The sequence below is a fragment of the Eretmochelys imbricata genome, chromosome 5, assembly GCF_965152235.1.
Source record: "Eretmochelys imbricata isolate rEreImb1 chromosome 5, rEreImb1.hap1, whole genome shotgun sequence".
NCBI classification, from domain to species: domain Eukaryota; kingdom Metazoa; phylum Chordata; order Testudines; family Cheloniidae; genus Eretmochelys; species Eretmochelys imbricata.
In genome coordinates this window covers 29,486,126-29,505,623 of record NC_135576.1, presented here as the reverse complement: position 1 = coordinate 29,505,623, position 19,498 = coordinate 29,486,126, and the positions used below count along the sequence as shown (strand labels likewise).

General features: G+C 44.2%; 1 protein-coding gene across 1 annotated transcript in view; it reads left to right on the top strand.

The window, feature by feature from the left end:
* The first annotated feature begins 1,175 nt into the window (after positions 1–1,175).
* Positions 1,176–19,498, top strand: part of OXCT1 (3-oxoacid CoA-transferase 1) — a 138,879-nt gene continuing 120,556 nt past the window's right edge. Inside the window, exons 1-3 of the mRNA XM_077816798.1 lie at positions 1,176–1,388; positions 3,252–3,360; positions 10,192–10,282. Coding sequence (XP_077672924.1) covers positions 1,281–1,388; positions 3,252–3,360; positions 10,192–10,282 — 308 coding nt within the window. The 5' untranslated portion in view covers positions 1,176–1,280. The remainder of the gene's footprint in view (positions 1,389–3,251; positions 3,361–10,191; positions 10,283–19,498) is intronic.

Genomic DNA, 19,498 nt, shown 5'->3' with positions numbered 1-19,498 from the left:
AGAACACTTCAATCTCTCTGGTCACGCGATTACAGACATGAAAGTTGTGATATTACAACAAAAAAACTTCAAATCCAGACTCCAGCGAGAAACTGTTGAATTGGAATTCATTTGCAAATTTGATACAATTAACTTAGGCTACCTTGCATAATGATTTAGCCACTCCCAGTCTCTATTCAAGCCTATTTCCCCTTGTTTTTTCCTACCCCCGCCCCCAGACGTTCTTGTTAAACCCTGGATTTATGCTGGAAATGGCCCACCTTGATTATCATACACATTGTAAGGAGAGTGGTCACTTTAGATAAGCTATTACCAGCAGGAGACTGGGTTTGTGTGTGTGTGTGGGGGGGGCGGGGTGAGAAAACCTGGATTTGTGCTGGAAATGGCCCAACTTGATTATCATACACATTGTAAGGAGAGTGATCACTTTCGATAAGCTATTAGCAGCAGGAGAGTGGGGTGGGAGGAGGTATTTTTTCATGCTTTGTGTGTATATAAAAAGATCTTCTACACTTTCCACAGTATGCATCAGATGAAGTGAGCTGTAGCTCAGAAAAGCTTATGCTCAAATAAATTGGTTAATCTCTAAAATGCCACAAGTACTCCTTTTTTTAGATAATCCCTGGTGTGCTAGGGCTAAAGCCTGTCACTCAGTAAAGGAAGATTTCATAGGAGAGCAGGATCAGGGGGGCTGCTGTGAAGCGGGGAAATGTGTGTGGGGGGGGGAGGGAAGCAGTTCAATTCCCTATGCTCAGTTCTTTGCCCCCTTGGCTTCAGTTGTCATCATGTAATTACATCGCCCATGGGGCGGCTCTAACCCAGCGCTGCTTCCACCGCTGACCTGTGTGGTCCCCCCGGCCCTGCTCCCGACTTCAGTGCCCGGCAGCGGGCTTGGGCTCCTGCACCGCGTCTCAGAGCCCGGGAAGGGAAGCTGGATGCCCCGCGCCTTGCCGGCCCTGCTCAGTCTGGTGGGAGCTGGGCTGAGCCTCCCCCCCATCACACACCGCCCAGGGCGCCCCCGATCATCGCCCACCCCCAGCTGCTCACACCTCCTCCGCAAGGGTTAAAAGCAAGACGTCAAGGGCAGCCAGCGCCGAGCCCCTGCCCCACCCCGCTCCCATGTGATCGCAACGCCCGCCGCAGCCGCCGCCTCGCGTTCTCGCTCCGCTCCGCTCCGCCCTGCACCGGCTGGGCAGCTGCAGCCTCCACCCCAGCGCTCCTCTGCTCGGCCGAGGGCAGCTCCCCGGCGTCTGGACTCTCGCGCGCTGCGAAGCCTGAAGATGGCGGCTTATAAACTCCTTGGCAGGCTGAGCCCCGGCATCTCCCCTCCCGCCGCTCGGGGAGCTCGCAGGGGGGGCGCCCCGGCGCTGCGGGCAGCCCAAGCCAAGGTAAGGAGCGCGGCGGGCCGGGGGGGGGGGGGGGGAGGGCAAGCAGAGAAAGTCCCCCAGCTCTGAGCGAGTCCTGGTTGTGCTGGCCTCTGTCCACAGCACGAGCGCGTCCCATTGACCGTGCCCTGCAGCCACCTTGTGAATTGCCTTAATCGATGGCCTGTTTCCCCGCTTTCCGCCTCGCTGCAAAGCCACGGGCTCCGCGCCGCCGCCGCCGCCGCCTCCCCGCCCTGGCTACGTTGTAGCTGCTGTCAGATTCGGCTACAAAATGGCACGTTTCAGCTCTGCCCGGCCTGAGAAGCGGATCTGGAGAGCCCTTCAGCCCAGCCAGAGGGCGGCGTGTGGGGCTGACCTTGGGGAGGGAAATCTCTGACTTTAGGATCCTGTCCTCTTACTTTTCATAGCCAGCATTCAGGGCTTCCCGTTTCTTCATCAGATCCGTTCTTGCGTTAAGTGGGTGCCTGTTTTGGTCTGTAATGTGCACAGTGTAAAACAGCGTCTTGTAAGATGCAGTGTCCTCCCTCCAGCTAGGTCACTGTGTTGGATCAGAAAAGAAGGGAAACTATGGCGTCATCAGGGTGTTATGATTAACTGATTATGAGCTAGTTGTTCAGGACTTGTGCTATTGTCTTCGGGTAAGACAAGATGTGACTTTTTTAATACACCTGTGAACAAATTCTTGGATATTTCCTCAGCCCCAGAATGGCCTCTTCTGCTGCAAGAGGCTTCTTACTAAGCAATATAGATGAAAACACTAGTCTCTTTATATTGCTAGCTAAAATGTATTAAAGGGGAAATGAACTACTTTCACCATGCCCTTTGGTAGCTTTTAAATTACTTGGTTTTAATAAATGGTGTGCCTCGCACAATAGGATATGGAAGATGGGGTCTGATCTTGGGGTCAGTTAAGATTTTTAGGGCTAAAATTCAAGATGTAGGGCGCATCTCCTGCAAGTTTGAAACTTGATTTGGAGCTTTGCATGTAGTGACCTTGCAGGATGGGGCCTGTAGTTCATAATCTGAAATCTTTTTTTTCAACATTTGGAATATTGATGACTTTGTAAGATGTATTCATCAATTTAAAATATGCTATTCATTGTATAGCTTCAACATTTTCACAGGTGGGGGTGGTTGACCTATAATCTTACCCACATGGTTCTGTACAGTGCAAACAACGGATGATGATTCTGCATAACAAATCACAAACAGCACTTAACAACTGAAAACCTAGTTCATTTCACCTTGGCAAGGCTTCCTAAGCTAAGGATTTATATCCACATATTTATATATCTCCTTTTATAGAAGTGTGTGTGTGTGTACAGATACGTAAGCCAAACGATATGGGTAAGATGAGAAGCATATTCCACCTGTACTATTTAGAGCTGCAACCCCATAATTAATGTTAATGCCAGACACTTTAAAATCAGTACACTGGGTTAAGTGAGTTGCATTTATTGGAAGAAATGAACAAATACTGATATTTAACTATGGACATATTTATAAAATACACTGACATCTGTAGACAAGATCATCTTATTAGGCTATTTCTTATCTAAAGAGACCCCTAAGTGGAATCAATGCTACATATAAACATAGTAGCATAATATATATGTCATGAATGCCAGGAGAAGCAGAGCAGCCAGAGGTGATCTTTTGAAGGACCAGGAAGGGCCCTGGTTCACAAAAAGGTATTGGAGCTCAATCCTCCTTCCTTTCCAAACACTGGAAGACTCTTTGCTATTCAAACTCTGAACTTAGCAGATGCAGTCTCCTCCTACACAATTCATGGGATACTCCCCAGGATAAAGCTGTAATGCAAAACATTTTGTTCATGCATGCTGATTTCTTTTAATGTTGTTCCAGATTTGTGGCTGCTATTTCTCTACCAGCAGCCGTCGCAACACCAAATTCTATACTGATGCTGTGGAAGCAGTAAAAGACATACCCGATGGGGCAACTATACTTGTTGGTGGTAAGTATTAATTTTACTATCCTTCATGGAGAAAACCTCTCATCTTCTGAGTAGGACAGTCTCAACTTGAATTTTTTAATTGACTAATTTTAAATAAAAAATGGTTAGAACACCTTTTAAATATCATGTAGCACGGAAAATATTTTGTCTTCACATAGCATTTCCTACTGTCCTATTGATGATTACAGGGGCCTTTTCAGTAAGGAAAAAACTGACGGAGTCTTAGCAGAAAAAAAAGGGGGGGAGACAGAGAAAATTCCCCCTCTAACTGTCAGTAACAAAAATCTTGGATGTTACTTGATGTGGAATGTTTTCAGGTGGGTCGCCTTTTCAGGTTGCTAGTATCCCCTTAAATGATGAGACAAAAATTTGCAGTTTGGTAAAATTTAATATAGATTTTGGTGAAAAGTGGAAGATGGAAAAAATTGGGAGCTGGGGAACGCAGAACTCTTGCCATCTGTTTAGCGCACATCTTCAAGCACCTCTGCAGTTGTCTACATATCAATGAACTGATTGATGGCACAAATTTAATACCCTATTTCATCTCTGCCCACCCTCCCAATAGAGCTAAACATGTTGATTTATCTCTGAGACAGAAAGAAGAGAAATGCTAAGAGTGGGTGGGGAATGGGTGATGATTGACCCTGACATGGCAGGGAGAATGGGCAAACGGAGCCTCTGGCATGGGGTGGAAGGTGGGAATGCAGGCACACACACATGACATGGGGGAGTGGAGAGGAACAGAGAACTCATAGCAAAGGGGAATGGGGAACCCTGACAGAGGGAGAATGGGGGCACACAGAATTGCTGGCAGATGGAGAGATTGGGGGAGCCTGGTTTGGGAGGAATGGGGGTAATGGAAAAATGGGGGTGCACACAAAGTCTTTGTCATTAGGAAGGCTGCAGGAAGTCTCTGAAATAGAAGAGGGTGGCATACGGAGCTTGTGCATGGAATGGAGGAATGCAAGGAGCCCCTGATTTGTGCAATGAATTTAGTGCTTCTTTAGACCAAAGAGTGTGGCTCCCTACTTATATTGTGCGTAATGAATATGGGTAACTTGGGACTTGAGCGCCAAAGGCCATGTCTACATTACAAACTTTGGTTGATGCAAGTTACGTTGGCATAAAGCCACTGCAGTTAGAACATTGCTTGTACGCATGCACGCTTGGCTCCTTGCATTGGCGCTGCACGTATTTTCCAGGAGCGCTTGTGTCCATGCGTAGTGCGGTGCATCGTGGGTAGGTATCCCACTGTGCAGCCCGTCACCCTCCAGCACACTGTCTTTCACGAAGTTTTGGCAATGCCTGGTAGGGCAGAAGTGAGTTGCACAGGAATGACTGGGAGCATGGGGCCAACTTCCCAGCGTGCCACTCTCCATCCCGTAATGACATCTGTCCCTTAATTTTCACTCCTTTTTAAAAATTTATGAACCTGCGTGGCCCTCCTTGCTTTCTGCCATCTCAGTGCAAAACTCTGCAATCTCCACGCTTCTGTCAGAAGAGATGCAAACACTGGAGAATTGTGCGTCCTTTATTTGTAGAGCCGGAAGAAGAACCAAATGGGTAGAGGGGGAAGATTGCTGTGGGACATAGTACAAACCAATTGAAGGCTGTTGGTAGCATTCACATAGCTGCAGATGGTGGTGCGCCACTCCTGGGCCCAAGAAATGAGCACTGACTGGTGGGATCACATCGTAATGCTGCCTTGGGATGACCAGCAGTGGCTGCAGAACTTTCAGATGTGCCAGGCCACATTCCTGGATCTGTATGCTGAACTCACTCTAGCACAGGGACACCAAAATGAGAGCTTCACTGTCAGTGGAGAAGCGAGTGTTGATCACACTGTGGAAACTTGCAATGCCGGATTGCTATTGGTCAGAGAGAAATCATTTTGGAGTTGAAAAAATCCACTGGGGGTGGGGGCTGTTTTATGCAGCATGCAGGGTTAATTGTCTCCTGCTGTGGAGGGCTCTGACTCTTAACAACATACAGGACATAGTGAATGGTTTGCAGCAATAGGGTTCCCAAACTGCGGTAGAGCAAGAGACAGCATGCATCTCCCTATTTGGCACCAGACCACCTTGCCACTGAGAACATCAGCAGAAAGGGATACTTTTCTATGGTTATGCAAACATTGGTGGATCACCAGGATGCTTCACCAACATCAATATTGACAGGTCAGGGAAGGTGAATGATGTTTGCATCTCTAAGAACACAAGACTGTTCAGAAAACTGCAACCAAGTACTTATTTTCCCGATAGGTGGATTACAATTGGTGATATTGAAATGTCAATAGTGACCCTGGGGAATGCAGCCTATCCTGGCTCCCCATGCTTATGAAGCTATACGCTGGCCACCTCGACCACACCAAGGAAAGATTCAATTACAGGCTTAGCAGGTGCAGAATGACAGTTGAATGTACCTTTGGTAGACGGAAGGGATGCTGGTTTTCACTCACAAGGATGGATTTCAATGGGGGGGTGGGGAAATATCCCAATAGTTAAAGCTGCCTGCTGTGTCCTGCAGAATATATGTGAAGCAAAGGGGGAAAAGTTGCTGCCGGGGTGGGGGTGGAGTGACCGTCTGCTGAGTTTGAACAGCCAGACACAAGAGCTATAAGAAGAGCTCAGCATAGAGCTATCTGGCTCAGGGAGGATTTGAAAGAGCACTCTAAACAGTTAAATCACAGTAATGCATTGTGGTGGACTGTGCTCTCTCCCTGGCCCGGTTGTTTTGCGGCCTGTTAGGAATTGTGGGTGCTTGGCACACATCTATGAATATAACACTCCCAATGCACCTGTTAATTCTGTGGTGCTTCCTGTATATTTGATTATTGCACTGTCACAGATCCCATGAGTTTGTCTCACTGCACAGTAACAAGTATGTAGGTACTTTCAGAATAAAGATGAATTATTTCCCAAATAATAAAATTTTATTCAGTAACAAAGTCAGTGCAAAGAAAAATCTGCAGCTTAAAATCAAATACATTTAAAACTCAATAAATTAATGCAACAGAACTTAAAAAGGGAAAGAACATTCACATCTATTTTACCTACCCATGCAGCAAGTGGGGCATTCATAGGTCAGTGTATGTGTAGCTGTGGTTGTCCATAATGTCACCGGGTAGAGTGGTAGGGGTTGAGATGCTGCCCCTGATGCCATGTGATATATTGAGGGGGTGGTATAGGGAAGTGCTGTAATGGAGTTGTCTGTGGACTGCAAAGGGAGGCAAGCCTGTGATATTAAACCTGTAGGCTCACAAAGGTCTGCAGAATCTGTATTTGCTGCCGGAGAAGCTCCACTATGTCCTAGTGCACTTCCCTCTCTTTTTCCTGCTGGGACTCCTGGGCCTTTCTCCTGTCTGCTCTTTCCTTCTCCAGGCTGTCTGCACTGTTCATCCTACATGTCCTTTGCTCATGGTCTGGTGCAGCACTGGCTTGCAGGATCTCATTGAACATATTGTCCTGAATTGTCTTTTTTCCCCTCCTTATCTGGCTCAGGCATTTGGCGTGTGTGTCGGGGGTGGGGGCGGGGGGGGAACACCCCACGATGCCGCAAAGGCAGAAGCTGCAGATTAAAACACACACAGCTGCCTTTGTCAATATAGTCACAATGGAAAGTTAAGGTTCAGACCTTCCTTCCCTTGCTCCCCTAAAGTTTTAAACAGGACGTGCTTATTTGCACTTCTGCTTCAGAGTAATTGTGCACAGTGCCACTCACAACACCAGCCATGGCCCTCAAAGGTGAGGGAAACGAGGAGGGAATTTCTTGGTTGCATGGAACTATGAGAAGGGCAATGGCAATGAATACCGGCACCGTTTTCACAGGTGGTGGTTTTTAGCTTGTATCTCATGCCTGAGGGTAATAAAGGCACAGAAAACACCACTGCTGTTGGTGTCCCAAAGCTGCCCAGGCCTGTATGCTGCTGGCCTGTGTACTGCAAAGGTGCCTGCCAATGTTTATTGCTGACTGGCATGGAAAAGTGTCCTACCACAGAGGAAGAAATAAGGCTGCTATCCCTAGAAATCTTCAGGAGAGGACTGCAGAGTATCTCCATGAAGGTTTCATGGAGACAGCTCAGGAGGATTCAAGGGACATCCCTGTGTTCATAAACTGTTCTGCATGCCTCCTCACCCAAAACTGTACAGGGGAGTGAAAAGCAGATAACTATACTACCTCTTTTTATTATACTGCTACCTCTTCTAGTATGAGTCAATTAATGAAAAGTTGGTATCGGTATCCTGTTAAATTGGGGGTGCCATCAGTATGTCATTGTAATGAGAAATACCATTACGTGTTTACCCGAGGTTCCTTCCCCTGCAACAGGCTCACCCATATTTGACTGCTGGGACTGACTGAACTGTAGTAGAATCTCAAACAGGTCCTGGCGTGCAACTGGGGAGTCCATCTACACCAGATGTCCCCCTCCTTCTCCTCCTCACTGTTCGTGTCAGGGGCCTGTGGTTTGGGCTCCTTGGAAGTATCCACAATGGTGTACAGCGGGTGGTGGTGAGGTCTCTGCCAAGTATGGCATGCAGCTCTTTGCAAAAGAGGCAGGTCTGCAGCTCAGCACTGGATTGACTGTTGGTTTTCTGATAAGCCTGACACAGTTCTTTGCTTTCAATCAGCACTGTTGCTGATCACAGTTGCCACCTTTCATGCAGTAAATAAGCACCCCGACTTTCACAATAAACCCCTAATCAAGCTAATCCCGTTTCAAAACAAGGCCAAAACAAGCTCAGCCCTAAGAACCCGCAACACTCTAGTTGACTAGATTTCCCCCCCCACCACCCTCCAGCGTGCAGTCTGGGACTGTGGTGGGCTCGCTGTGCACCCGTGACTCTCTCTCCCCCTTACCCCTGCTTGCTAGGAGCTGATCCCCGCCCCCCCCCCCCCCCCCCCCCAGCAACAAGCTACAAGCCAAAAATTAGCCAACAGGCAACTCACAAGCCAAATAAGCCAAAAACAAGCCCGCTTTTTGCTTTTTTTCCCACGGGTTTGTCATGTCTGCTGCTGATCTCTGTTGTACCTCGTGTCCCACATCCCCTGTGTGATCTGCTTGTAGATGTCCATATTTCTAGGGCTGGGCAATAGCTGTGCTTCCATAGCCTTTTCCCACAGGCCCAGGAGAGCCAGTATTTCCTGTCTTCTCCAAGCAGGAGCACACCTGGAGTGTGTAGATAATATGGTCTACTGGGCAGTTGAAATCCGCAATGGAGAGCTGCTAGGTGTGCTCACCGAGCAAGATAGGAAAAGACATTTACAAAATTTGTGTGGCTTTAAAGGGGAGGCAGGCCTTCCGGTCTCTGTGATCTCTGGGTGGTGAAGTTAAAATTGTGACCAAAGCAGTCAGTGTCATGCATTGTGGGACAGCTGCTGGAGGACTGTTGGAGTCGACATAAGTAACCAGTGTTTATGCTCATGCTGAGGCAACCTCGGTACGTTGACTATGGCTCAGTGCTGCTTAGGGAGCTGGTATTACTGTGTTGCTGTAATGGGGCACTCACATCAGTGGGAGACACATTTAAAAGTAGACATATGTACAACTAGATTGACGCAAGGCGTCTTGCATCAGCCTAACTTTGTAATGTAGACCAGGCCTGAGCCGCTAAGGTGCTTAGGAAATTTTTTTTACTCACACACATGCACTCACCCACAAAAACTTTGAAATTCCCTAATGGAAAAATGCTGCAAAGGTTGAAAATGTTACTTATGACTGATCTAGGTTATATTTGTGCTACAGTTTCCTTTTACTGGCCAATTGGTAACACTTTATATCTACATTATAAAAGTGTCCTGTATGTGTCCTATTCAGAAGTTAAAAATATGTAACTTTTGCTGTGAAATCTCAATATATTTTGTAAACAGAAAGCTAGATTTTTTTTAAAGATATCAGGTAATCACATTTAAAAAATGTAGCATATGGGCTCTCTTGATAGTTACCACAAATTCATAACAATAAGGCTGCAGAGAAGTACACACTTAGTGCAGAGATTTTTTTATGTACATCAGGAAGTATTACAGTTTTTGTTCCAAACAAAGAACAAAATTTTTGTCTTGCAGAGTTTACAATAAAAAAAACATGTGGGTCCAATACAAATATACAAGTGTCCAAACACAATGATGGGCAGTTGCCATCTAGCAAGTACAGAAGAGCATGTGTTCTTCTTAGCTGAAATGTTTTATGGAGTACCTGGGTTTTTACAAGTTGCTGGTGGGGTTTATAAGGCAAAAGAGGGGCTGCCCCAAGCCTATGGGGCTGCATAAAAGGTAGACACAAAGATGAGAATACAGAAAAAGAGAACTCTGATCGCAGTTACTCTAGTTATACAGATTGGTAGCAGAGATCAGAATTAGGCAATCTTCAGGACTGAAGCTGGACTGGATTGAAGTAGGGGGAGTATATCAGAGGGAATGAAGGTAGAGATGTGGGTGGAGGCAAACTATGGGTTGTGTGAAACTGAAGAGGAGAAGCTTTAAACTTAATATTGCAGAAGTAGGGAAGCCACAGCAGAGATCCAGTATGGAGATAAATATAGCCAACATAATGGGAAGGGAAGATGACTTTTGGATGGACTGAAGGGAAAAGAGATTGTACCCTCCCAAACCAACATTCATAGTAATGGGAATAGTGTGATTAAAGTCCTGTTCCTTATTCTGAGAAACATTTTCTCCAAGTGTTGAGCTGCTTATTTATCTATAACCAGATTATTCTCTTCGGTGCAGAATGTGTGTGGTTTTTATCATCTGCTGCACAGATTTATTTCTTATGATGAAATTGTTCTCTCTAGAATGCTTGTTATGTGCCTTGTTTGTGTTTGTTTTGCATAGGTTTTGGATTGTGTGGAATTCCAGAGAACCTCATAGGAGGCTTACTGAAGACTGGAGTGAAAGGGATAACTGCAGTCAGTAACAATGCAGGGTAGGTGTTCCTACACCCTTGGAATATTATATATAAAGAATTAATAAACCTGCTTACATAAATTATATTTTAACAGAGCTGTGATAAGTCTTGCATTGGAAGTGAGGTTATATTTTCCTTTGGAAGAGCCATCCTTGTGACTTGACATTCTATGGCCAAAATTATCCCAAAAGGATGATGTAAGGTGCATGTGCTTTGAGCTGCCAAGATCTTGTTTTGATTTGGACAAATTCCCATGGCTGCTCATTAAGCTATTTTTGGAACAGTTATTTGGGCATGACTATAGAAGTACAGTAGACTTCCAAGCTTTGTCGTAGAGAGCTGTTGTCACTGCTGTGGCATATGGTGAGTTATTTATTCTGTTGAATGCCACCACAAAACCTGGTTATACATATTTCAGCTAAACTGTTTTAAAAGCCATGATTTCAACTCTACTTCTTTTTTTAAGTCAGGGAATTTTTGAACACTCCGTTTAGTACTCACATAGTAACTTTGTTACAAGAAAAGACTGCAGAAGGGATCCTCCTCAGTGAGTTTTGGGGTATGTCTACACTGCAAAAGAAACCCGCAGCACCAGGTCTCAGAGGCCAGGACAGCTGACTTGGTCTTGGGCTGTGGGTCTAAAAATTGCAGTATTAACTTTTGGGCTGGGGCTAATGCCCGGGCAATGAGACCTCCCCCTCACAGTGTACAGAGGTGGGTTCCAGCCCAAGCCCAAACATTAACACTGCAGTTTTGTAGTCCCACAACCTGAGCCCCGCAAGCCCGAGCCAGCTGACCAGGCCATCTGCAGTCATGCTGTGGGTCTCTTATGGCAATGTAGACACCCTTCATGATCGTGTGTCTTCCAAAAAAAACCCAAAAACGCTTAACAGTTAAGAAATTCATGTAAGTGGGAGGAGAGAATGACTCCTGAGTATGGATATTACCTCTCAGCCTTCACGCAATTTATCTTATGTATTTTTAGAACTCTTTGATCTTGATTTCCAGAGCACTTAACAATCTTTGTATATAGAAATAATTTCGCTAGGGTGACCAGATGTCCCGATTTTACAGGGACAGTCCCGATTTTTGGGTCTTTCTTATATAGGCTCCTATTACCCCCCACCCCCATCCTGATTTTTCACACTTGCAGTCTGGTCACCCTAAATTTCACCCACTGAAGTGCGTCTATTTCTGGGGTGGAACATAGTAGCTATTTATCAGTGCACGGCAATACTGTTAGGATAGAGAGTGAAACTACAGGGAGGATGCAGATGTGCAGAGTATATTTACTTATCTTTGAATTTGCCCAGCCCATTGGGGCTAACACCCCATCTCCTTTGCAATGTCTCACAGGATGATTAGTAACCAAAAGTGGTGTTAACTTTTGTTTTAATAACTCATCTGATAAAATGGCACTGTCAGCAACATAGTAACTCCGAAGAACAATGTTTTGTTATTGACTTAGAGGGAAGAATGTGAAATCATAAATATGTCTTCTTGTAGCATTTATGCTTTTTCCTGGGACTTTTCCCATGACTTACTGACTTGACCTAAACTTTCTTTTCTTGTGAAATCTGTGATCACAGCACAATGCGCTGTGTTTACAGGTCATTACTGTAGTGTAGATTTGTTTTACCATTTCTGTCCATGTCCCGCCCCCCACACCACTTTTTGGCACAGTGTCGCTTGTAATGTCAAGCAAACAAAGTAATGCCAGTGTGCTATCATTTCTGCAGACTTGTACTTACTTTGTTTGTTCTATATTCTGCATTCACATCAAGGCAATGACAAAATATCACATTGTTTCAGTAGAACTGGATTAATATTGGTGGTTCTTATGGATCATTTCCTCAGAAAGGAAGTTTGTGGGACCCTATCCACATCTTCCAGGGGAAGGGTGATGATGAATCAGGGACCTCGCATCTTGTTTGTTGGGGGCAGTGAGGGAACACAGGAGCATAGGTAGAAAAGAAGACTTGAAAGGTTCTTTCCCCTGTAGGTGGGTTCTTAACATTATTTTACCAGAGGGAGTTAATTGAGTTAAGAACAGAATGTCATTCTAAGTATTTTCTGCACCAGTGCAGGCATTAGCATATTAAAAATAAATAAAAAATAAAAAGCTGTTTGAAAAGTGACTGTCCTCTTCCAGGAAAGTTTCCTATTATAAAAAGTTCAGAATATTAATGTATAACACTTGAGTTCTCATTTAACAAAATTTTAGCCATTTTAAAAAATCAAGCATCTGAAACTACAAAATGAAGTTGGATGCTTCCTTGAGTTAAAATACAAAATGAAGCTGGGTGTAACTTGATAGTGTGAAAGACCAGATCCAGGCTTTTACTCTTTAACTTTCTTTCCTCTAACTTTACAAGTGGAGCTTAAACATTAACAAAGTATCTGTTAATCTGCTGCTCTATTGACAGTGTAACTAAATGATAAGATAATGCTGATCCATTCATCATTTAAAACACTTTTAGCCTTTATCATTGCCAAATTTGAGTGAGATTGTTGAAAGTGTGACATTGTAAACTGAAAGTACTTTTCTTTACAACAAAACACCTGTTAGTGTCTGTCTTCACATTTTTACATTTATTCTGATGTAGGTAATTTCAGAATACTGCTGTTCCTTTTTAGCAATATGAGAATTCATAAATTTTTAGGAGACACTGTGTAGTTTATGGTAATTTGACAAAGTCCATTGCACTTCTGTCTCATCAGAAAGCTTCCTGCTTCTGATATAAGGTCTCTTGGCTCTTGATGGAACCTTTGCAAATATCTTCCATCTTTCCACACTCCTGTTTAATCCTGTTGTGCTTCTCTCCATTGCCCTCTCATCCCACTCCTCTTCCTTTCCCTTCTTTGAAAGATGCCTCCAGACTGACATTTTATTAACTTTACATATTATTATCTTTGATTTTAATGAAAGGTGATATATGTTTTTGAGGCTAGAGATTGGGTCCGTGTATAAATGTCTATACTTCTTTTTAGGTTGAAATCCAACACTTAATGTTACTTTCATATGTTGTTTGGACTAGATCATACCCTCAGTTACACCTGTGCAACTTCATAGATTTGGTTTAGATTGATTCGAATAGAAGGAATTGGGGTAGAATTTGGCTCTGTGGGCCAAATGCCAGTTTCTATGGGATGAAGCAAAGGAAGGGAAAAGAGGCCTGAAACCATTTAAAGGTGAGGAGAGGGGTAGCTCTATCATATGCTTCCGCACTTGCCATTCCCAAATGAGCAGAACATCATAATATAGCTGAATAATTTTTTTTTTTGCTGAGGGGTGGAACTGAGGAGCAGCCATTTTGTTCCATGCCCCTCCAGCCCCAGGGTCATACTAGTCAGGAGTTAACTGTGCTCCAAGCAAAGTTGACTGTCTCGCATGACCTTCTCATAAACAAACTAGGGAAATACAACCTAGATGGAGCAACTATAAGTTGGGTGCATAACTGGTTGGAAGATTCTTCCCAGAGAGTAGTTATCAATGGTTCACAGTCATGCTGGAATGGCATAATGAGTGGGATCCCACAAGGATCGGTTCTGGGTCCGGTTGCGTTCAGTATCTTCATCAATGATTTAGATCAGGGATCGGCAACCTTTGGCACACGGCCCACCAGGGTAAGCCCCCTGGCGAGTCAGGCCAGTTTGTTTACCTGCCGTGTCTGCAGGTTTGACTGATCACAGCTCCCACTGGCCATGATTCACCATTGCAGGTCAATGGGGGCTGTGGGAAGCAGCGGCCAGCACATCCCTCGGCCCACGCCGCTTCCCACAGGTCCCATTGACCTGGAGCAGCGAACCCCAGCCAGTGGGAGCTGCGATCGGCCAAACCTGCAGATGCGGCAGGTAAACAAACAGGTCTGGCCCACCAGGGGGCTTATCCTGGTGGGCCGCGTGCCAAAGGTTGCCAATCTCTGATTTAGATAATGGCATAAAGTTTGCGGCTGATACAAACCCTCCCCTCCCAGCTTGGTAAGTGCTTTCAAGGATAGGATTAAAATTAAAAATGATCTGGACAAACTGGAGAAGTAAATGCAAAGTACTCCAGTTAGGAAGGAATCAGTTGCACACATACAAAATGGGAAATGACTGCCTAGGAAGGAGTACTGCGGAAAGGGATCTGGGGGTCATAGTGGATCACAAGTTAAATATGAGTGAACAGTCTAACACTTTTGCAAAAAAAAACAAACATTATTCTGGGATGTATTATCAGGAGTATTGTAAGCAAGACACAAGAAGAAATTCTTCCGCTCTACTCCACGCTGATTAGGCCTCAACTGGAGTATTGTGTCCAGTTCTGGGTGCCACATTTCAGGAAAGATGTGGACAAATTGGAGAAAGTCCAGAGGAACAACAAAAATGATTAAAGGTCTAGAAAACAGGACCCCACTCCTTATGAGGGAAGATTGAAAAAATTGGGTTTGTTTAGTCTGGAAAAGAGAAAACTGAGAGGGGTCATGATAACAGTTTTCAAGCATATAATAGGTTGTTACAAGGAGGAGGGAGAAAAAATGTTCTTAACCTCGGAGGATAGGACAAGAAGCAATGGGCTTAAATTGCAGCAAGGGCGGTTCCTAACTGTCAGAATGGTTAAGCACTAGAATAAATTGCCTGGGGACGTTGTGGAATCCCCATCATTGGGGATTTTTAAGAGCAGGTTGGACAAACACCTGTCAGCGATGGTCTAGATAATACTTAGTCCTGCCTTGAGTGCAGGGGACTGGATTAGATGACCTCTCGAGGTCCCTTCCAGTTCTATGATTCAAACTCTCCTTTGCAACTTCTGCTGGTTGGCATCCTGGAAAGAGCTTGGCTGTCAGTGGGAACCCAGGACCATATTCCGCTCCCATTGAAACTAGGCTTTCCACTGACACTAATGGGAGTCAGATAGGGCCCCTAGAGAGCAGTGTGATGGGGCATGCTTTCCTTAGGAATGCCCAGAAATCCATGTTGCTGCAGATTCTTGGGCTCTGAATGGTTTGAAGGCTGTGTCTCCGTCCCATTCTGTAGGGCTACAAACAGCCACTATCCCTGAAGGAAGAATGCAGCAGTAATCCCATAACACTCCTTGCCAAGATCATAAAACATTTCCCCAGCCTTTTTCTGTAGGGCATGAGTGTGTAACTCTGTGTACTTTATTTAAAAGGGTTGTGTCTGTTCAGGACAATGATATAATTGATCAAATTTGAATTACTGCATGTTGAAAGACTTGCATTCAGGATGAATTTTAGGCTTGTGATCCTCCACCTATGGTGCATTTTACATCTGAGGAAGATGAAAATTGAAAACAATTATTACACATGCACTGGCTTGTTTTGACTTCAGTATTAATAGTAAGCCATGCCTACTTTTAATATTTTTTCCCTAATAGTACCACAGGCCATTGGCATAAAAATGCTTCTTGAAATCCTAAGGAAAAGGCTATCAACAGAGGACAGCTAATTTTCAAAGTAGATCACTATTTAGCCACATAAAACCTTGACAACATCCTTTCACTGAAACAAGAGAGATCTCTTCCAACTAACGAGACTGCTGACCACTATTCACTGATATAAAGATGGAGAAAGTTAGATATTTCAGCCAGCCAAGCAATTAGATTAGAAAACTCTTGTGAATGAGTAGGTATATTGTCTGTTCCTTTGAACTATTTGGGAGACACCAGGGCTATAATCCTGTAATCATTTAAGCAACAGTGTAAATATTTACTCATGTGGGTAAAGGTACTTTTGCCCTGAAGTGTCTGCAGACCCTCACTCCCATTCCTGTTTTTCCTTAATTGTGCCCCAGAATTACTTGGGATCTGGGTCCGGTAGCTCATCCCTTTAGGCTGGCGGTAGAGGCCTTTAGCCCACCCATGCCTGGATTCTCAGTAGGTGAAGAGTCTGCAGAACTGAAGCCCTTGTTAACACAGAACACCAAGCAACTATCCTCCTAGAGCACTGTCATCCTTCTGTAATTGCAGCTACTCTTAAAAACTCTATAGAATTTTAATTGAGTCTAATCTTTTTATAGGTTTTGGAATGATTCTGTAGAATTATATTGCAGGGATATACTCATAAATACTATATGAAGGTTTAAAAAAAACATACAGCCAGTTCAATTTCTTCTTTTCATAAAGCCAGTTTCATAAAGGGTCTGTTTCTGCTATCCTTACTCAGTTTGAGGAGTTCCGTTCATTTCAACAATTAATTTCAGTGGTTCTACTTGTGAAGTAAGGAACTACTTAAAATCAGGGCTGCAGACCTAGGCCTAAAATGACTGTCATCATGATTCATATGGTGGAAAAATGGAAAAAAATAATTTTAGTTAAAACAAGTCACAGGATCAAGGTCTCCTTGATATCTCTGTGCCTTCTCAGTGGGCCAGATTCATGCCTATTATAACTCCACTGAAATCATCAGTTATACCATGGAGAAATGTGGCCCGATGTCCAACATCACAAAACCATTTTTTTCTTGACAACATTTGTTTCCATTGGTGGCTCTTAATGTATATTTATTTATCTTATTTTCAAGGCCATAATTTTGGGCTCTGGGAATTCAATAATATTTCACTATAAATAGTACAATAGAAGACTTCTAGGTTACTACTTAAACTTCCTAATCCCCTGAGATGATCTTCTAAAAAGAGATTGGCAGCATACTGTCAGATTACCACTGATTCAAACTGTCTGCTTAAAGGCATGATAACCTGTTACCCGCACTGCACTCTATCATTTGTGTGCTTTCTGAAGGAATCCCTTTGATTTTGGAGGTAAACTTCCTCTAGTATGTTGAACTGTGACATTGTGGTAAGGATTTGACCTGCTTGTTATAACAGCAGGCTTGGGACTGAATGGAATAGACAAAAATGCTACAGAAGTGGAAAAGGGTTATTGAATGTAATGGGAAAGTATTTATTACAGGCTTTAATTACTGTTGCTGAGAGCCAAGGTAGATAAGACGTCTGTGACTGTGTTGCATTCTAATTTAGATTCCAAGCTTCTTTGGTCTAGGACTGTGTTTACAACTGTACTTTGTACAGCACCAGAAACACTGTCAGCTCTTAACAAATAACTAATTATAGTGGAATGAAAACATTAGTAATATGCATTACATTATGTTTACTAAAATAGATTTTGCTTTTCCTATTTTATCTGCCATGTAACTTCTATGGATGCATGGGACCTGAAGTTAAAAGTCAGTGGCAAAAAACTGTTAACACAGAGTTACTGTTGCTTGGTGGTATGTTGTCCTGTGGCAGAATGTTGTTAAGCTGAGCAAAACTCAAACTTCTGAAAACCAGGAAAGACACAGTTAATGTTGCCTATGCAGGCTTGTCTCTGTGCTCTCCAAGCAGTACCCCATTACATGGTTGTTAAAACATACCTTGACTTTGCCAACCCACACTGTTGCTGAAATGTACAAGCTCTTCACCTCCTTCTACAACCAGTTCATTCTTATCCACAGGATTCCATCTAACAAGACTGATGGACAAAGAGGCTCGGAGGTGATTGCTCATGTTGTCTTCCCTCTGTTTCCCTGGAGTTGGCAGTAGCTTGTGTCTAGTCGATGACCCTGTCTCTGAGAAACAGTGAAGTGTTAGAGCTTGTAATGTTTGTGCCATACTGTGTACATTTTCTGGTCAGCCATGAACCCTCCGCTTTCCCAGCTAATGTGCTTCGAGCACTTAACAACTTTCATATTGACTTTGTAGCAATTATACAGATGCTCAGTCAAATCAGAAAAAACTGTCACAACTCCTGGATAAAAATCTCTTACACCCTCCAAATCAGCTCTCGTACATTGTATGGGGTGCACACCAGATTTAAGGCCCAGATAATTTTCACCTAGTGAATCACTGCATCCTCAAACATGATGCCAATGCAGGCCACCTCTCTCCACGCAGATTGGCCTGTAGCCAGCAATCCCCATGTCATGGCGTACTGCTTGCTGTCCTATAAACTTCTGCAACCTTGTGATCCAGGAATTGCCCAGAATCACCTGTTGGCAACCCTTACAGCATGCAGATTTCTTTGCCCTCAGCAGCCAGGGTACCTGTGCTGTCCGTTCCAAATCTTTGCACTATGTGTGTCTTTGGACACACCACATTAATTTGCCCTGAGAGCACAAAGTAACCACTCCCCCGGTAATCTTTCCAGATGACACATCTGTGCAAGAGTAGAAGTGAACATGTTCCTAAATACCTATCCCAATTTGGGTCCCCCAATTACCTTTCATAAAACTTTGAGGCACTCAAGCGATTTTTTCCCACATCACATGAATCGTTTGATCTCTAGTTCTGTGCAAAAGAACAAACCAAAGAACTCCTAGAAACTTTTATTGAAAAAAAAATGGCTTTTTCTTTTCTTCAGGGCTTATATGTCCATAACCCTTAGCTCCAATGACCACCCCCATTTGGGTCACTAGCCCTGCTCTGCACCTCCTGAGACAAACCAACTCCTCTGAGGCACACCAAATTTCAGAGGAATCTGACTAAGCATATCAATTTCAGAGGATTTACAGGGATGCAACCTTAACTATAGTGGTGCTGCTGTGCCACTAAAGTAAGAGATATTCCCTATCCCACAGAGCTCTCAGTGAACTGGTGGATGTGCAGGGTTTGGTGCATTGGCAGAGCTGAGGGGTGTAGGGGAGTTAGGGTGCACTGTTGGGGTGCTCCAGTAGAGCTGGGGGTGTAAGGTAGTTGGGGTGCACTGGCAGAGCTGGGGCGTGCAATGCTTCCCTCACCTAAGCCCCCAACTCCTCTCCCCTTCCCCATAACTCCTCTACCCCTATTCCTGTACTCCTCCACCCTCTATATCCCTCCCAGAAAGCATTCTCGTGTCTGTTTTTTCTCTCCAAATGCTTTTGATTACATTCCCTCAAATAAAATTGCCACTCATCACTCACAAATTGTAACACAACCACCAGTCACTCAGTCCAAAGCTCCATTTGTCTTAGGTGGGGGGTTGTCATGATCTTTTCTTTGTTAATTGAAGGGCGACTTCACAGCCATCAATCTCAATGAGATCTGTGGTTTCATCCAGTCATTAATACCTCTCAGTTTAACCGTACAAGGCAATGGAAAGAGACCATTTGGGAGGAGGGGGGACAGGAGGGGAAGGGACAAGACTGTAACTTAAGAGCTCCTCAGTTAAATTTTGGATCATGAACGCTACCCCATGAGACACACCAGTCTGATTTACTGTTTGGCTTTTAGAGCATTAAAGCAGAGTCAAGTTTT